This window comes from Diadema antillarum, unplaced genomic scaffold (assembly GCF_040938485.1).
Source record: "Diadema antillarum isolate AM-2024a unplaced genomic scaffold, OU_Dant_1.0 seq00000197_RagTag, whole genome shotgun sequence".
Lineage (NCBI taxonomy): Eukaryota > Metazoa > Echinodermata > Echinoidea > Diadematoida > Diadematidae > Diadema > Diadema antillarum.
This window is the reverse complement of record NW_027271259.1, coordinates 1,172,856-1,192,341: the sequence shown is the minus strand read 5'-3', so window position 1 is coordinate 1,192,341 and position 19,486 is coordinate 1,172,856. Positions and strand designations below refer to the sequence as shown.

Here is a 19,486-nt window from a genome sequence, read left to right as displayed (position 1 = left end):
ATGTTTTTATGAACCTATAAGGTGCTTTCTTCGAAGTTGGATGTACTGCGACCAAAATAGTGACTGTGTTCAAAACGAAAAGATGTGATTAGACATTCTAAGGATATTAAACGCTGTATCATGAAACTACAATTCTCAAGACCCACTGTTTGGAATTTTAAACTGTCTCCGTGTGTGTGTGTGTGTGTGTGTGTGTGTACGCGAGTGCGTACTACGTTATTAGCATTGAGGAAATGAGCATTTGTATAACGTGAATAGTGGCCCAATGATGCTATTGTCTGACCGATTGGAAACTTAAAGGAATGGCAGAGTATTGATAGAGATGAGGATTGGGTTTTTAACTTTTTATTTTTTATTTTAACCTGCGTTACGTTATCAAAAAACAACAACACAGAAATTAATGTTGGAAACATCATTAGAGAAAATTATATTTAACACTATTTAATGTTTAAGACTACAACACATCAATACACGATAAAAATATGGTTATTAAAGTGAACACGTTACATACAAATTGATACGGCTTGAGGTATCCCACATAATATACCATGAAAGGTGCTTATGTGTACGAATACGTAGATATATATCGAGAAACAATGCAGAGCTGTCAATTTCTGTAGGCGTGGAGGGTGTACTGGTGTAATGTCGAAGGTAAAAAAAAAATGAATGGGAAGAACAACTATATAGCTAATAACAGAAAATAATGTTATTTTTCTTTGTTGTTGTTGTTGTTGTTGTTGTTGCTGTTTTGTACGGATTTTAAGCATCCCGCAAAGAGGAAGCCAGGGATTAGAAAACTCGCAAAGAAAGACGCACCTATTTTTTATTTCTTGACAGCACTCCATTTTAGGTTTAGATCACACAAACTTTCATACATAGAGCGCTATTTGTTTAACAGCTTTTGAAAACTTGACACTTCCTTAGGATATAGATTATTACAGAAATATAATTATGTATACAGTAGCATGGCGGCCCGGCATTTCTCACGCAACTTTAGTATTTTAAGTCAGTATTTATTTCCGTTAAAACATATGAAAATCACAATTGAACACCTGAATACAAGAACGACCCAAGTCCAATTTTTGGCCAAATTCAGTTTGACATGGGAAATTGTAGCTTATGCATGGACTCATCTTGTGTATATCCTAATTACCCCTGGAAGTGCCTGAAATGAATGAGTTAAATCTTATATTAATGTAAGAATGAAGGACTTGGGTCATTCTTACATTCATATAATAGCGCCCTCTCTCATCCTTCTCTCATCTCTATAGCAGAATATCATGTATATGAATCAAAGAACGACCCAAGTCCACCACACAAAATGGCCTCTCCACAATTAATGTGAATGTTAATTGTCATAATAATATATGTTCTAATTTGAATATACAATGTTGCCTTCCCATCACAGTTAAATAGAATATTATTGGACAAATAAAAAAGATATGAAGTTTTTTTTTTTTTGTTTACTCGAAATGGTCTTCCATGGACTTGTGTCGTTCTTATATTCATATACTCAATTTAAAACAGCTGGAATGCCCATATTTAGCGTTGCCGCCATGTCGGTAAGTATGGTTAGTCGGTAAGTATGGTAAGTCGGTATTTATTTCCGTTAAAAACATAATTATGAAAATTACAATTTAAAACAGCTGGAATGCCAATATTTAGCGTTGCCGCCATGGCACCACTGGTCTTCCATGGGGTCCAGTTACATAATAATGAAACAAGTATTTACAATTAGAAAAAAAAAAATAGAATGATGTAGAGATAAAATTGGAAAGAAAATAAAAACAAAAAATACAGAGCTTAAGGTTACAACAGACATACATGACATCACTTATTCAAACATTACATAACAGAACAGAACAAACTAAACCCGGCTCTCCTGTCACAACAAGCGATGCATTCATGAATTGGTACATATCCTAGAAACATAGAAATTTAAGGCTGATCGAGCAGCCGACGGTAGGTTATTATATATAAATGCCGCTCGATATTTAAACGATCTTTCAAGAAATTCAGTAAAGGGTTTGGGTAAACTAAGTTTGTTTCCGAATCGCAAAGAGTAAGGGTGAGAGAGATAATCGAAAGATTCAGACAAGTATTCTGGGTCATACCATTGAGTGTTCTCAACATTATCAGCAGGTGATAACGATGCATTGAGACCTGCGTTTTCTCTGGAGTTGCTAAACATAAATGCTACAATTGCTCCATTGTTGGTGATATAAAAACTTTTTTCTCTAAATTAACTCTTCTTTTGTGAATGAGGCTCTAAATTATATTTTACTCTATTCGTATTGAAAGCTGATGTCGGTCCCTGAAGTCTTATCTTGGATCCACTCGTCCATCATTTCGCTCTGAGCCATGGTTAAACAACCCTTCCAAGTTCCGACTTGACCTGTTACAACATGGGCATTTGATTAAAGAAATCAAACGTACACATATGGGAGGTTTTTCATCAATTTAGTCAGCGCTGACAATTTCAGCAAAATCCTTGGTTTTGATTGGCGGAGATGCTGTGGTCACTGACTGTTACCATGGATATTGTCAGAGACTGACAACTTGTCAGCGCTGACTAACTTGATGAAACACCCTCATGATGTCGGGCAACGTTCAGACTATTTAGTATACTTAGTATACTGCTATCAAAATGGACTTACGATGTTTTGTTTTTCTAAATGCATGATCAGGAATTACCTATTGAACGCACTTCGTTTTGAATGGAAGTTATCATCTTCTATTAATGTACTCTTGGTTGATGTTGTTTCGGATATTTCCTTAGAATGTTTAAGGTATACCTGTATATGATAACTTTTTGTCTTTGTTCATGAAACAAACAAGAAAAAGAAAGAAATTACAGAGGTCAGGTCCTAGCATTTCTTGTTGACAATGAACATTCAAAATGCCCTTTGATAAGAATCCACTATAACACATTTTTTTTAATACTGATATCCAGACCCCCTTTATTAGAGAAAGAAAGAGAGAGAGAAAGAGAGAGGGGGAGAAGGGAATGCCGATTCCTGAATAAGATTTTAAAATAGCTGACGAAAGATTATGTCATGAAATAAATGCTATGTTTAATTTCATACTGCTCTAAACTGTGGCTTGAAATAGACAATAATGACACTTGTCATGATTTCATGATAGCAATATGAGTTTACTTTGTATACATATGGGATTATCGTGCCATCTGTTTGATGTTACATTACAATTCGTAACTACATCTAACCTTTGTACATGTAGGAAAGCTTTCCATAGAGCTTCGTCACGTATTCTCCCTTCACTTGTTCGATAGCATCGTAGGTTTTCTTCATTCCCGAGAAGGAACTGTAATCGACAACGCTACGGAGTTCGTCGTCGGATAGGTCAACACCCAGGTGCTCCGCCACTTGGCGAACACTGTGTACTGGATTCTGTTGAAAATGAGTAAGAATGAGTAAAATATTCAATTTCCCCATCTTAGCCACTGGCCACACCTGTTAAGTGCCTGTCCCCTCAATCTTATGCTATTATGAGATTATCAAATTTGAAGTCCGAGAATATAATTGATATGATTACACATATTCTGTGGAAGCAGGAGAAAACTCTTTTTTCACGATGTTAACAACAACCACAATACCTTTTTCATGTCTTCGTACAAGAGGAAAAGAACATTCCTCTCGTGGCGAATGTTCCAATACCCTTGCACGTGCGAGAACCAAGGACCGAAAGGTACCTCTGTGTGAAAATTCATAAAATGAAACATTCTCAAGTTGATATGAATACTTGAATATAAGAACGACCTAAGTCCATTAGAGAAAATTTAGGAAAAATAGAAATGAATGAATAACTTCCTACTGCTTTTAGTGTTTTCAGTTACTGGGATGTTTTTCAAATTTGAAAATAAAACAGTCACTTGAATGATATTCTGCATTTGCATGACTTCGTAAATGGTTTCCAAAAGGCGAAAGCCAAATTTGGACTTGGGTCGTTCGTATGTGCAGGTATTCATGTTCAAAATGCCAACATTTGATTTCTTTCACTGAGTAAAGTAGGTGAGTAATTGGCCCATGGAGGTGTCAGTCCGACGTGTTTTTGTTTCACTCAAAATTATGAATTTCCAAAAGGATTTGGTGACTTTTTGTTGGCTACTTTGCAGCTTTCCCGTCATACTTATCAGTGTATGCATTTTTTCAGGTTCTTACAAATAAATACAACACTCGAACAAAGTACTAAAAGAAAATAAAGGATTAATTATGTGAAATTATAATGCACATCAGCTTTCAATGCAATAGTGCTAACAAATACATATTTCCGATCATAACAGCCAGAGATTTATGTTTTAGCAGCTATCCATGCATTTAAATTTCGTTTTCAGCGAAGTATATGTGGAACATGCGCTTATGTGACCTTCATAATAATCTGTGATTATCGAGATGAATGTGTGGAACATATTTCTAATTTCTCACACTGGTGGTACAAGATTTACATCTATTATTTATTAAAAGTTTCCGGAATACGACAAGGCAATGCTTATGCTTTAGTTACATACCGTCGTTGATGAATCCCTGCACAGCCGCTTCCAATGTGAAATTCCCGGAGAGCGAATTCCCGAAGAAATGGAAAAAAGATGCGGCCAAGTCTTTCGGATTGCGAGCTACATATATGACCTAGACATACAAAATATCAACATACGAAAATGAATTACATGCGTCGCATACACAAATACTACTCTATGACAGCCACAATATGAGGTGTATGGTGTACATCCCGGATTCGTATGAATAATTATCCTATTGATATGTGTATGTATTGTTTATGTCTATATTTGCCAGACATGGTACACATGCATAATATCTACTAACTCATGTATAAGGTTACTACAAGTTCTTGGAATCCGTGTTTATTGGTTATTAAGAATAATATTGAACAGGGCGATCCTCCTCATTAGGAGATAAAAGGCTGCCTACTGAGTAAAAAAAAGCATGTGTTTTTTGAAAAAAAAAAAGATTACTACACGATAACTACACGACTACACAAGGTTTGAATTTAGAAAAAATGTATTACGTATTGAGGACTGAAAATCGGTGAGAGCTTACCTTATGAAAGTAAGATCAGGTGGCAGTATTGATATTCAATCATCACCGTTACTTCTTAAATATCTGAAACTTGAATTTGAGAATATACCTTCCCAGTCTGGAGGAGATGAGGTGGCAATAAGTCAATCTTTAGATGGGTGGGAATGATCCGGGGCGAGGCAGGAATGGCGACTTTATCGAGATGCGGCGTCATGTCCACTGGACTTGTATGTTCCTCTTTGCAAGAGAGAGGAAAGCGCTGCTGCAGGTTTATCATCTCGACCTTTGACCCCGTAATGCTTCTATCCATGTTTTCAGGGATACCTCGTGCGTGGATGAGACTAACTATTTCAATCATCCAATGGCTGCCTGAAGTAAGAAGCAATGTTTCAAAGTCATGAATGGTTTTTCTATAGTTTGTGTATGGTGACATTTACAATTTTCATACATTCTTTCCTTGTCCACGAAATAAGCATAAAATTATGACTAGTGTATATATGAAGAGTTTGTTTGCAAAAACCGATAAGTCCATATTTGTCAAATGGAGATATTTGCAATTAAAGGTCAAGAAAAATAGAGAGAATAAAAAGAAAAATTTTGCTTCTTTTGATCCAAACTTCAAAAATGTACCTGTATATGTAGTGACCATTATATAATTTAAAAGGTAATATTTTGTACTTTATGAAAGAGACCGTACTTCAAAATCTTCAAAAATGGACTTATCGGTTTTTGCAAACAAACTCTTCATATATTTTCGAAATAAAAACTGAATCAAATATGTGGGTACAAAAGCATCTAAGAATATCCTATAGTAGGCCTTCCTTTTTTAAATTGATCACAATCAATAGAAAAACATTGTTTGACTATAACTTAATATTGTTTCTTCTATTACTTTTTGCACGTTAATAATGATACAAAGGTATCTCCCTCTATTCACTGGATTGAATTGTGCATCTGGAACATTATTTCTATTTTTTTTCTATATTTTTTCTTTTTCTAAATGGGAGTATAGGACCCCTTCCAAGTATGGCGAAAATCTCACTAAATTGTAACTTAACAAAAGCTTAACCTAGTGAGAATGATACTCCCCAAATATACTAACTCTCTAATATAGCCCTAAAATTTGTCTGCGAAAATGATTGTCACTACAAGTCTGACTGCAAAGCGATTATAGAATATGTTTTTTTTCCTTTTTGTATTTATACCTCTTCACGACTGTAAATTTCGGAAATCATGTTTGACACGCTTTACGCAAAAATTGCGTTACTTAATGAAGCCTGGTAGATCATTGCACAAAGCGATTTCTTCTCTGCATGCCAACAACTCAAAATTACATTAATGATGTAAGTTTCATTATGTCATATTGTGATCATACTATTATGAAGGGTGAAGGCCGACTGGCAATACGTAAGAAAAAAGGGGGAAAATAAGTCAAAAGGAAACATGGAACAGCAAAATACAGTAGGTATAGATGTATCATTGAGTTTATGATTGTATATTACAACGTATAATAATACCATATACGTATCATGGGTGCTCTTCGTTATTCCGAAAGTTCGTTATTCCGAAGGTTCGTTAATCCGAAGGTTCGTTAATCTGAAAAACACAATTCCCTATACCTAGAGGTTCGTTAATCCGAAAATGAAAAAGGGTTCGTGTATCCGAACATTTGTGGCGTTATTCCGAAGGTTCGTTATTCTGAAGGTTCGTTAATCTGAAAATGAAATATGGTTCGCTTTTCCGAATGCTCGTTTATCCGAAAATGATATTTCTAGGGTGGGATATTCCGAAGGTTCGTTACTTCGAAAATGAAATAGAGTTCGTTATTCCGAAGGTTCGTTGATCCGAAATGAAATAGGGTCCGTAACGAACCTTCGGAATAACGAACCTTACTTCACTTTCGGATTAATAAACCTTCGGACTAAAGAACCTTCGGAATAACGAACTGTAACCACGTATCATATAGATAGAAAGTCATAATCAATTTATGTACTGTATAATATGCTAATGTGATATCTAGTTCCTATCTTCAAGTAATTCCTTATAAAGCTTTTATGTTTTCATTGTCTCAACCCTGGCATAATGGATAAGATTCTGGATTTGTATGAAAAGTTAGTACCTTTCCAGTGTACGAATCCCTGCACAAGATATTTCTTCCGTTATGTTCCTCTTGACCCACGTGTAAATATATATATATATATATATATATATATATATATATATAATAAGAAGAGCTTGCTTCCAAAAGGTAATAAATCCATCATTTTTCAATGGATTTAGAGCGTTTTGGAAGCAAGCTCTCCATGGCCTGGCCAGTGTTACGGCGGGGCCCTCTAAAAGAGTAAGTAGACATAACTAGGAGGCCACCCTGGGCAAAAGGAAATAAATAACTTTGTCGCTAATGCGATCGCTAAACTTGATTACTACCGCTTTGCAAAAAAAAAGAAAAAAGAAAAAGAAGTAATTATCTCCCCCATGAAGCAAATAATAATATATATCAGTGACCTGATTTAGGGAATGATGCAATCCATACGTCATCTGGCCGAACTTCAAACGTCTTCAGGGCATCGATGCTGGCATCCAGTAAAACGTTTGGGTAGGACACTCCTTGGTACCGGTGGAATCTAAAGATATGAGGTCGCTCCTTGTCATCCGCAGTTGATGCATACCTGGAAAACATTCTCCGTGCAGAGTTCAGGCTTTATCAGTATTGAAGTGCGGTTGAGATTATAGCAATTCAAACACAAAAAGGAGCTTGATTATATACAGAAAGTGATGGACGCACAACTACAAATCAAAATGCCACCAACGAAATCTTTGACCCCGCTGCTCCCTTACGAAAAAGTCCTGTGGTACTCCTGTGGTAATTACCACAGGACGGTACCACAGGACAGTACCACAGGACAGTACCACAGGAAAGTACCACAGGAATTGTCCTGTGGTATTTTGGGACATACCACAGGACAGTACCACAGGAATTCCTGTGGTATTTTGGGACGTACCACAGGGCAGTACCACAGAAAAGTACCACAGGACCGGTACCACAGAACAGTACCACAGGACAGTACCACAGGAATTCCTGTGGTATTTTGGGACGTACCACAGGGCAGTACCACAGGACTAGTACCACAGAACAGTACCACAGGAACTGTCCTGTGGTATTTTGGGACAGTACCACAGGACAGTACCACAGCTAGGTCGATCATTACCACACAGCATTACCACAGGGCAGTACCACACAGCATTTCCATGGTACCACAGGAGAGTACCACACAGGATAGATCGAAAAAAAAAATGTGGGAGAATTTTAGCCACATATCAAGGAATATTCCTGATAGGTGAGTGATGGATTTCAGGACAAACATGGCCCTACTTAATAACCTGTCCTACTCCTAACATATAACCTCAAACGAGAGTCTAATGGCCAAGTGCCAATCTAGTCCTATAATAGATCTATATAGTCATATTCTATTCCTAGGTAGCCATCGACTGTATCAGTACATATATATATGGCCGTCTATCCGTAAAGCATTAAGGCATGGTTACTAACTCGATTATACTTTATTATCAAGATATGAAATTACACTTTCATAACAATATCTATGATATTGGGAATAACATAACATAATTAGACAATCTTTCATGAAGTTCAAAGTAAGTTCCATCATTAATACTTTGACTTTTTAAGTCATATATGTATTTTCTAAAATCTAGAGTGCTTTTTATGAATATTCATGAGCTATGTAAAAATTTGTATCACAGGAGTACCACATGAGTACCGCAGGAGTACCACAGAAGTCCTTATGAAATTTCTCATGCTTTACATCAGCACTTTCACTAAATAGGTAATACTGTAGGAGTATAGGACAGGATAAGTAATGGCAAATCAATTATTATAATTCACAGCATAACTCATCTATCAATTAATTGAGGAATATTAATATGTGCTTGTTTGTTTGTATTTTTGTTATAAATTTCAGTTGATTCTGCCTTACAATTTTCCTGTGTGGTACTCCTGTGTGGTACTGTTGTTTGATATTCTCCTGATGTGATAGTCCTCTGGTATAAAATGTTAAGAAAAAAAAAAAAGGAATTTCCTGTAGCATTTTTCTGTGGTACTTACAAATTTAATTTGCTGTGTGGTACTTATATCTGTGTGGAATAGCACCATATTATGATTTTCCTGTGGGATTTTGGACAGTTCCTGTGGTACTCTCCTGTGGTATACATCAAAAATTACCACAGGAATTCCTGTCGTACTGTAGTGTGGTACGTCCCAAAATTCCACAGGACAATTCGTGTGTTACTGTCCTGTGGTACGTCCCAAAATACCACAGGACAAGTCATGTGGTACTGTCCTGTGGTACTATCCTGTGGTACTTTCCTGTGGTACTGTCCTGTGGTACTGCCCTGTGGTACTGCCCTGTGGTACTGTCCTGTGGTACGTCCCAAAATACCACAGGACAAGTCGTGTGGTACTGTCCTGTGGTACTATCCTGTGGTACTGTCCTGTGGTACGTCCCAAAATACCACAGGACAATTCCTGTGGTACTGTCCTGTGGTATGTCCCAAAATACCACAGGACAAGTCGTGTGGTACTGTCCTGTGGTACCATCCTGTGGTACTGTCCTGTGGTACTGCCCTGTGGTACGTCCCAAAATACCACAGGACAAGTCGTGTGGTACTGTCCTGTGGTACTATCCTGTGGTACTTTCCTGTGGTACTGTCCTGTGGTACTGCCCTGTGGTATTGTCCTGTGGTACTGCCCTGTGGTACTGTCCTGTGGTACGTCCCAAAATACCACAGGACAAGTCGTGAGGTACTGTCCTGTGGTAATATCCTGTGGTACTGTCCTGTGGTACGTCCCAAAATACCACAGGACAATTCCTGTGGTACTGTCCTGTGGTATGTCCCAAAATACCACAGGACAAGTCGTGTGGTACTGTCCTGTGGTACTTTCCTGTGGTAACGATCTCCTTGACACGAAAAGGTGTGAAAGTGGGACTGCGTGATTCTAAGATGACACTATGTATTAAAAGGTGACGTCCGTTTAGCACCTGCTGAAGACTTGAACGGCTTTCTTGGACTTCAGTTACTATGTATCGATATAGTTTGGACCAAACAAGCATGTCCATAATGATATGCATAGTTTTGTCAGTCTACTGCAGAGACCTAGTGACCTCTTGACCGTACTGTGAAATGTAGGCACATCCGCACAAGTATAGTCACTGTACTATTCTTCACAATTCCCACACACATAAATGCAGACGTTACGTAGATACAAGCAGAACAATAAGAAAAATGGTGTACTTCTTTCTTTTGTATTGTCTCAAGCTCCTGGTATATTTGTTTTCAAGATACAAATTTAAATTTAAAGATATAAGCCAGCTATTTTCGAATCTATATATAATTGCACGTTTATCATCAAAGTCATACTGTATGTCTTTATAGTTTTCATATTGCTTGATAAGGAGCCCGGTCTTGCCTGTGGAAGGGTGAATGTCAAAGGGACGGAAATCAGTGACACACTCACGCTTAAAGAGGTCTGAATTTCCCATTTGGCTATAGTATTTCCAATTCAGTCCTTGACCTTTTCTTTTGCTTTAACAGAAGGAAGTGTGTCATGCGTTTTGTAGGTATAGCCCGATGCGAATGTCCCTGCTGTGGCCGTGTCGCGTCCTGAAACAAACACACAACAAACAGAATAAAACATCTTCCCGATCCGGTATTCTCCCTGGAGTACAGGTGGTCCTTTTTGTAACCAAACACTGACATCGGGCAAAAATAACACGTTAAACTTATTCAAGCATTTTGTTTCGATTTCGTGTCCTCTTTGACCATCAGACAGACTATAGTGACTTTATAGATATACCAGTTTAAGTCGAGGCTGTTCCTGGCAATGCGAAAACCTGCCCAATGACTAAAGGCCGAGTAGCAATCGTGATGTGAAATCGGAGAATAAGAATGCCCTTGGAATATAATCAAAGGCGTTTAAAACATGACGCATCAAAGAGTATTTACAAAATTATGGCTTTATACCCCCCCCCCCCTCCCAGCAGTTACATAGATAGAAAGGGTGAAAGTATACAACTATCATGATTTCAAAGACCCCTCCCCCCACAAAAAAAAAATCAACCCAAACAACACATTTTGTCAACGCGATTGTATAGGCCTATACTTCCACTTGCTGAACTATGCAGACCGCTTTCAACAAAGTATCTGACGATGACTTTAATGGTGATTATAAAGAAGAATATGACACCAATTGCCAAAATAGATGCAAATGCTTTCAACTACAGTATGACAGTGACTACTATGATTATGTTAATCTATAGCGCAAATGATAACCACTTTGTTAACCGTCATAACGATAACATTTTCTCCGAAGATGACAGTTGCCGTATAAAATTTCACATGGAAGTCATGTAGTAATTGTCAACTATACGTACCCTTAAATAGATATACTATCATTTCAATTACAGTCATCAACAATAGGGAGCTCAAATGAAAGGAATGGTGTTTTTCTTTACTATTAAAATTAAAAACCTACATGAATTAATTAAAAAAACAACACGCAAAGAGTACCAAACCACAAAAAAAGAAGATATTTCTTAACCTTGATTGGTTTGGCTGGAGGTTTTTATTTTTTATTTTTTTTGATTGGTGTGTAGGCTCCATGTTATTGGAAAATTGTTTCTCCTTTACTGCCCTATTCTCTCTTCTTGCTCTTTGCTGTAAATATCGCTTTACGATACCTTGTTTTGCCACATGACGTCACCTCAGAGTTTAATTGCAAAATGCGAGACACCCTGCACATGGTATAATGTTTTACATGGCGTTGCGCCATCCAAATACCCCGACAAGGGATATTCAAGAACAGGAGGAATAAGAGGGTGTAAGAAGGGAGTGAGAAAAAGGACGTAATCATATCGTCTATTTCGTTGTACTTATTGCATTTGCTGTACACACCGTTCCCGTTCATTTCGATGATATTGCATTTGTGACCACCATTTACATCCCAGTTTTGCTGCATCATTCGAGGTTGTTGTTTTTCTATGCTTCACGAAAGGATGGTTCAGTAACGATTCTGACAGTATTGCTACATTTGATTTGCAGAAGTGATCTTGAATATTATGTCACTGCACTGCACAAAAACTCGTGAAATGTACATAACCTTTTGACCTCAATGAAACTTTGAACTCTGAAATGCAACTTACGGCTTGTGGATGTTATAATATAATTATGTTTTCTGTTCCGTATGTTTGTTTGTATGCCTCTCTTTAGGATTTAGTTAAGGATTTTTGACCAACTTGCATGGTGCCTTCAGTGAGAAAGAAACTAGTATATTTGGGGGTCATGAGGTCAAAGATCAAAGCTCGCGAGCGCTATGATAGGGACTTAAAAATAAGCTGAATCTCCCATTAACTCAAGACCTGATAATCGGATTTTCCATAAACTTTGCAGACTGTGTCATGATAAAGCAAGAAAAATTAGGTCGCAAGCAGGTCATATGGACCAAAGACAACATTACATAATATCAATCTCACGATAACTAAAAAATGGAGATCACATTTTCACCAAATGCATCGTGTAGATATCATTATACATCTATGTTTGTGTTGATGGCTATGTGCTGCCGATGAAATGGCCATAATATGTATTTTAATCATGTCTGCCTGGCAGATGTCTGATCTCTCGGAGTGCTCCTCTATAGTTGCAGATTTCATTCGATTGTGCATATCCTATTCAGATTGAACATGAGATATTTTTTTTTTTTCAGACAGACGCGAGCCACCTAGTGTCGCTCAAATACAATGCTTTACCATCTACAAAGACTGAAAGAGATGAAACGTTTCGTCCCCAGGGTATTGAAGTATTATGTCAAAGGCCTTGGCCGAACCCGATCTAGAGAGAACGAGACATAAGGCTTCAGGTCTCGTAAATGGCGCATTTTTTTTTTTTTTTTTGCGGTTTCCACCTCGTACCAAAGCTTTTATTTCAAATTTTCAGTGACATGTCATAAACACGGGATGCTTTCAAGCGTAACCGAGAGAAAGATCTTAAGCATAATGTGTTCTTTCAGAAACCTTTTATTCTTTTCAGTTGTGGAGAGCAGTGAAAGATCAGTGGGAATCACTTGAATGGCGTACAGACAAGTACAGACAGAATTACCCTGAAGGGGGGAATGTGAAGAGGAACACTATAAGCTCGCGGTGGTTGTAATATACCGGCCCGTATCATGCTGTAAATACAGACAGGTACCGAACCGGATAGCGTTGTACCCCACTGATTTACTACCTTTGGATCAATGTTCTTGATAGGACCCGTAATAATTAGTTTTCAACCAATGATGCTGGTATTCAAATGTAATCTTGGCGGGCAGCTTTTTTCTCTTTCTCTTTTCTCAATCTATCTCTCTCTCTCTCCTTCTCTTTCTCTTCTTCTTTTCTCTCTCTCCCTCCCCTCCTCTCTTTCTCTATCTAAAATCGTTTAAAAACTAAACGGTCTGAAAAGTAGTCATCCAGTTTGGATTAAAATGCAAGGTTCGATGACATATGCCGCCAATGCTCAATCTTATTCAATTCAGTTCAATTCATTTCATTTCAATTCAATTCAATACAATTCCATTACATTATATTTTCTTTGCATCCAACTAAGCAATTTATATTGCTTTACATTAAATTTGTTATAAGTAGATTGTATGTAAGAATAATTATAAAGTGACAGAAGCAACGCATACTTTGCAACGGCGACAAAGAGTAAATAGGCCTATAGTGGTGTTAAACGTGATCAATTGAAAAGAAGAGTTTGAAGGACGTTGGTCTCGAGAGAGAAAAGAAAAATTGTCAATAACCAGCTATTAACATTTTTACATCTAAAATGCAGAGATTTAGAGTTAGAGCATTTGAAAACTGATATGATGCAACATAAAAGCTTCATGCAAAAGTATATCGATACCAGCAGAGTACAGAGGACATTGATCGGAAGAAGTACTACTTTCAACTGAGATAAATCAAATGTTACTCTTGACATTGCATATGAAGATGGCCCACAAGAAATTTCGAACGTGAATGGAAGTGATTCATGATCGGTACAAACATTTGGAAGCTACCTATGTTTACCAAACAATCAAGTCCAGACCCTGTTTTATCAAAGATAAAATCGATCGTAAATTCCCTCACCACACAGGCAGCCATAGACTTATATAAGAAATCAACTGTATGATCAATAATAAGTCTTCATAAAGCAGGATTCAGGGATATAATTAATGAATTAGTTTCAATAAACGTTACTCCTGTTAAGGAGTGCAGCGTCTGCCATTGGAGCAATCAAAGCTCGAAATCTTAATCCGAATATCTGTTTTGTTACTCAGTCACCCGTATCTGATCGTTATGGGTCTTTTTTTCTATTCTTTTTTTTTTCTGCGACGAGCTGGACTTGGATCTGCGCTCCCACTGATGATATCCAGACAGTTTGAGGGTGTGTGAACAAGTCACACTTTGAACAGGTGCATTTTCACACATGCCACAAGTTGTCAAGTGTACAATAACTTCCGATCACTCTTCTCTTCATCCTGAAATCCTACTAATCGCAGATTATCGCGTATCATATAGGCCTTCATCTTTTTCTTGGAACTTGGAGGTGCTGTGCCGCTGAAGCAAACACCATGACTTCGCAAAAGACATGCGAGAACGTTATTGAAGACTCCGTAAGTGAACTGATTGTGTTATTTAGGGCCTACGTTGTGGAACTGACATCCAAGATTCTACTTTTCACTGTCACATCCACGGTAGGAGGTTAAAAGCCACCGGACAAACAGTCCTTTTCTATCATCGTCACTAAAAGTAGTTTCTCGTCAACAGGGCGTTGTCCTGATTTGAAAGAGATAGTATATCTTTGGTTGAGATTGGCATTCAGCTTTCACCCTTTCCAGGAATTATTAAAAATCAATCATGAAATTGTGAAGAACATACACTTGTAGAAGGAATTCCAAATTTATTTGATTAAACTCGTTTTTTAATTGGCTGAGATGTCTAAAAACAAAGTCAAAATGGGTTCAGAATGTACAGTCCTTGTTTTAGCATTGCTTTATTTTAATATTTCAACCATTTCAAAAGCAAATCTTAATGAAATAAACCTTATAATTCTTCCTAGAATAGTATGCTCTTTCATATTTCATGAAAGGTTTCTCATTATCTCGTAAAAGAGTCTTAAACCTGAAGTCTCATCTCATCTTAAACTATTATGATCCCTTTTTGGGGAGATACTTCCTTATTTCCCCCGCTAATTTTGCCACACAACTCTGTACTTCCCTATTACGCACGGATGATAATACCCCAACATAATATTTGTCAAATGTGCGTGTGTGCGTGCATCCTTGCTTAGGTTATAAGGGCAATAGGGTACAGTAGACCTGTGTGGGAGTGCTAGTGTGTGTGTAGGGGGAGGATATGAGGAAATCTTTGTACCGATTTATTGCACACCTTGATTGTTCAGCGACCCGTATACAGTGCAAATGGGTTTCCGTACTCTTGAAAAGAAAAGGGTAAATCAACATTTAAAACGGGCGAGGAGTGACAGCGTTTTTGAAACGTTGTATTCACCATTTAATCCAGCTTAATCCAACAATTAGATGTGCTAGATACAGCAAGAAAAGGGGTGCGTACAACATTTTCAAAACGCTGCACTCCTCGCTCATTTTTAAAAAAGAGTGTCATGACGTCCTTTGAGCTAGGGTTTTACAAAGAACAAGTAAAGTGTTATAGGTATAGGTCGTGCAAACGGATGGCAGCATACATCATCAGGTACTAGCGTTTTCTTGATAAAATTGATCATCTTATCAATTTCCCTGGTGAAGCATATCATTTTTTTTTGTATTGTCAAGGACCAGACCAAATGTTCTCTTATGCACGTATGTTCATTGATATTAGAGTAGGAGCCCTCTGATTTTTTTTTTTCATTTCTATGGTATAAATGCTGGATTTATTTTCTATGAATTTTTCGATGCATAACATTTTTTCGCGAGAAAAAAAAAATCGCGAGAAGACAAGAATCGCGAAAGCAAAATGCGCGCGATTCTAAGCGATTCATTGAATGACAGAGGCAATTTGCGGAATTTTAAACGCCGTCAGCTCCCATTCGCAACAGCTTCATACCGGGAAAGTTGCACTGTATTTATGTACCTGAAGAAGTTAAGTGAAAAAAGGGGGAGTTCGGGGGGGGGGGGGCATTTCATGAAGGAACTTGTCGGATAAAATATATGACAAGTCAATTATATCCGACAAGTTTTGAGAAATTCTTTAGTCTGATTGGCTGATTTCTCTGAACTTGTCGGATATAATTGACTTGTCGGACATTTTATCCGACAAGTTCCTTCATGAAACGCCCCCCTGATTTGATGTATATTTTCTAATTTTTTTAATGGAAAGGATAACATGAACCCAATTTTAATTTTGTTCATCCTGAATGTATTCGAAACCGTCCAGGGCCCTGTTTTATAAAGAGTTAAAATTGATTATAAAGTTGATTTCTATTATAAGTCTATGGCAGCCTGTGTGGTAAGGAAATTTAAAATCGAGTCTATCTTTTGATAAAACAGGGTCCAGATCATTGAATTTATTATCGGTTTATGGAAAATGTTGTTGAGATGCCACTGTGTGACGTACTTGTAAGAAGACGTACTAGTAGGCTATTCTCAGTTCAGAGTTACGTATTTGGCTGCAGAACGTTTTCTTGTGTGTGTGTGTGTGTGTGTGTGTGTGTGTGTGTGTGTGTGCTCGCGCGCGCGCGTGTGCGGGGGGGGGGGGGGACTGCGGGCCGTTGAATAGAGGGAGGGCGGGGTGGGTGTTCAAGGGTCAGTGATCTCCCAACCCCCCCCCCCCTTCTCATTAGACAACGTTGTCAAGCCCCTTTGTTATTATACATGTATATGTAACTCTGAATTGGGAAGAGTAAATCTCGCTGGATTGGCGCCTAATACAGCTTTTCCTATTCATAAATCGTTAATTAATTCAATCATATCCATGTACCAAATACTTTTTTGATTATGGAATTGAAGATGGAGTTCATGTTATCCTTCCCATTAAAACATGAGAAATTTTACTCCAAATCTGAATCTCTTTTTTGTTTCTTATATGTATCACATTGTTACTTTCCCGGCATGAAGCTTTCGCGAGTTGGAGCCGACGACTTTTTTTTTCGGCGGCATGAAATTTCAGCGAATTTCCACTGACGTTCGATGCATTGTGTACAATAGCGCGCATTTTGCTCTCGCAAATCTTGCCTCCTCGCAAAAATTTGCAACAGTCTCATGCATACGAATAATCCTGAACTATGAAATTCAGCATTTAAAGTACTGAGTAAGATTAACAAAATCTGAGGGCTCCTACTGTAATATCAATGAGTAGGTCCTGAGGGATCATCTTTCAAAATTTGGTGCTTTTATCCGCCGTGTAACGGTAATTTCACTAAGCAACCTGACTAAAAAGTGCTAGACCCGGCGAATAAAAAATTGTACTAAAGAGTTTAGACGGCTTTATGTTAACTTTCATGAAGTACTGATATTCTCGCTTTCATTTTTTGGACCTTATACTAACAGTGTGATTTGAAAAAAGCAAAACAAAACAAAACTTGAAGGGTCTAGTCTTGAATGTCTTTTTAATACAGTATTGCTACTTGCTAGTAAGTTCTATACAACATTTCAACATTTCCTCTGAAGAGCTGTTTAGAGCATGGAACATCAAAGACGGTGGAATGTTAAGCACACAATAGTCATGCTATAAAATCTACGCTTAAATTTGTACAAATTGCGAAGGTATTCCACTCCTTCTATAACGCCTGCCAGTTACGTATAGCTGATAATCTGAATATAGAATCTTTATTACATAAAGTATGAGAAGGTAAAAATAATGCAGAATAATTCCATATCAATGATATCAATTGCTATGAGGGTGGGATGTTATCGGTCTTCATACAATGTCTGTAGAGATTTATAGCCTTGTCGGGTAGAAAACAAAATCCTGCATAATACAAACCCTGGGACTAGAATAATTAGTATTTTTTATCATGTCTTATCAATATCAAATACTATAATCGCTTTGCACCTGTTTGCCGTATCAAAAAAAAAAAGGTAATCCAACGTTAGAGGTCAACTGTTTCTTAATAATGTCAACTATGGAGAGCTGGATATTCGTTGTGAAGAAAGGGGAAGACTTCGTCTTTTCATTGATAGCTAATTGTGTTTCCATATAGGAAAATGTCATGAATGAGTGAGCACATGATCTTTAAAGGTAACAATGACAAGTTTCACTTGTTCCAAGTTTGAGCGTCACCGTGAAGGAAGGTTGACTGTCTCACTAAAATGGGTGGGATCTGTTTAGGAAAACGGTCAATAAACAGGTCAACCTGCCCGACTGCAAGTTTGTGTTTAGGGGTTCTTCTAACCTTTTATGGTCCATAACCTTTCAACCTGGCTACCGGTTGGGTCACTCCCACAAAGACCAACCCAGACAAGCCATTTTCCTCTCATGGTCATATTCAAGACATGGTATGTCGCTGCATATGTGTTGAATATAAACAGAGGAAATATGATTTTTTGGGGATGGCCTTCGTCGACGTATGGGTATCTGGCTAGAGGATCTGAAACGTCAGTATACAATATAGGACCTACTGCTTGACTTGTCTTGTAAACATATGACAGATTCAAGCCTAAAGGATTTCTGTTGTCAGCAATGTGACTGTAGGTAAAAGTGGTACATGAGCTGTTTGAAGTTTTATGTGTTTGGATTTCGGAAACTTGAGAGGCATTTGTGCTGAGTTGATTTTCATTTTCGGTAGCTGCGACAGATGGGATTCGTACATGCGACCTAACAAACTACGTTCGTGTATTGTTTTCCTCCCACGCAGTGAAGACTACAATATTATTCCAAAAAGGTCCTGGCATTTACCATGCGTTTTACAAAAACAATCAAACAAACAAGCCATAGGATGCATGCCCAGTTTTATCATCCGACAGCAGGCTGGTAATCGAATACTGAATTTAGGGGGGAAATGAAAAATGTCCTTCCTGCACGACGCCTGGGCACCATTATATTTCTATTTAAAAAAGAAAAGAAAGCTTTTATGAAAAGAACTTCTGCTGGAATGGCAATTTTCAGGGTAACGACAAGAATGCAGCTTCCGGATTGACTGTTGCTGTGGGAAGTTGCCATTCCAGCAAGATCAGCTTTCATATAAACGTTTATGACTCCTGTCTCAGGTGTTACACCCTTGAAGTCCCTTCAGTGTCTTAGGCTACCCTCGAACCCCCTGCAATGCCAACCATTATCAAATAAATTTAGTTAATGAAAATTAGCTGGCTTCAGTATAACCCTATAGAGCCTTAATTCTTGATTTCATTCGACTGCTACGATTCATTTCATTATTATCGTATA

At 37.7% G+C, this 19,486-nt stretch overlaps 1 protein-coding gene across 1 annotated transcript; it reads right to left on the bottom strand.

Moving 5' to 3' along the window:
• Window positions 1-2,285: 2,285 nt before the first annotated feature.
• On the bottom strand, window positions 2,286-7,734 carry LOC139728771 (sulfotransferase 1C4-like). Its single transcript, XM_071639711.1, has 6 exons — window positions 7,560-7,734; window positions 5,164-5,423; window positions 4,529-4,646; window positions 3,617-3,714; window positions 3,227-3,410; window positions 2,286-2,395 (listed from the first exon to the last, which is right to left on the bottom strand). The coding sequence occupies exons 1-6, from the start codon at window positions 7,732-7,734 to the stop codon at window positions 2,286-2,288; spliced, it is 945 nt and encodes a 314-aa protein (XP_071495812.1).
• Between the last annotated feature and the right edge of the window lie 11,752 nt (window positions 7,735-19,486).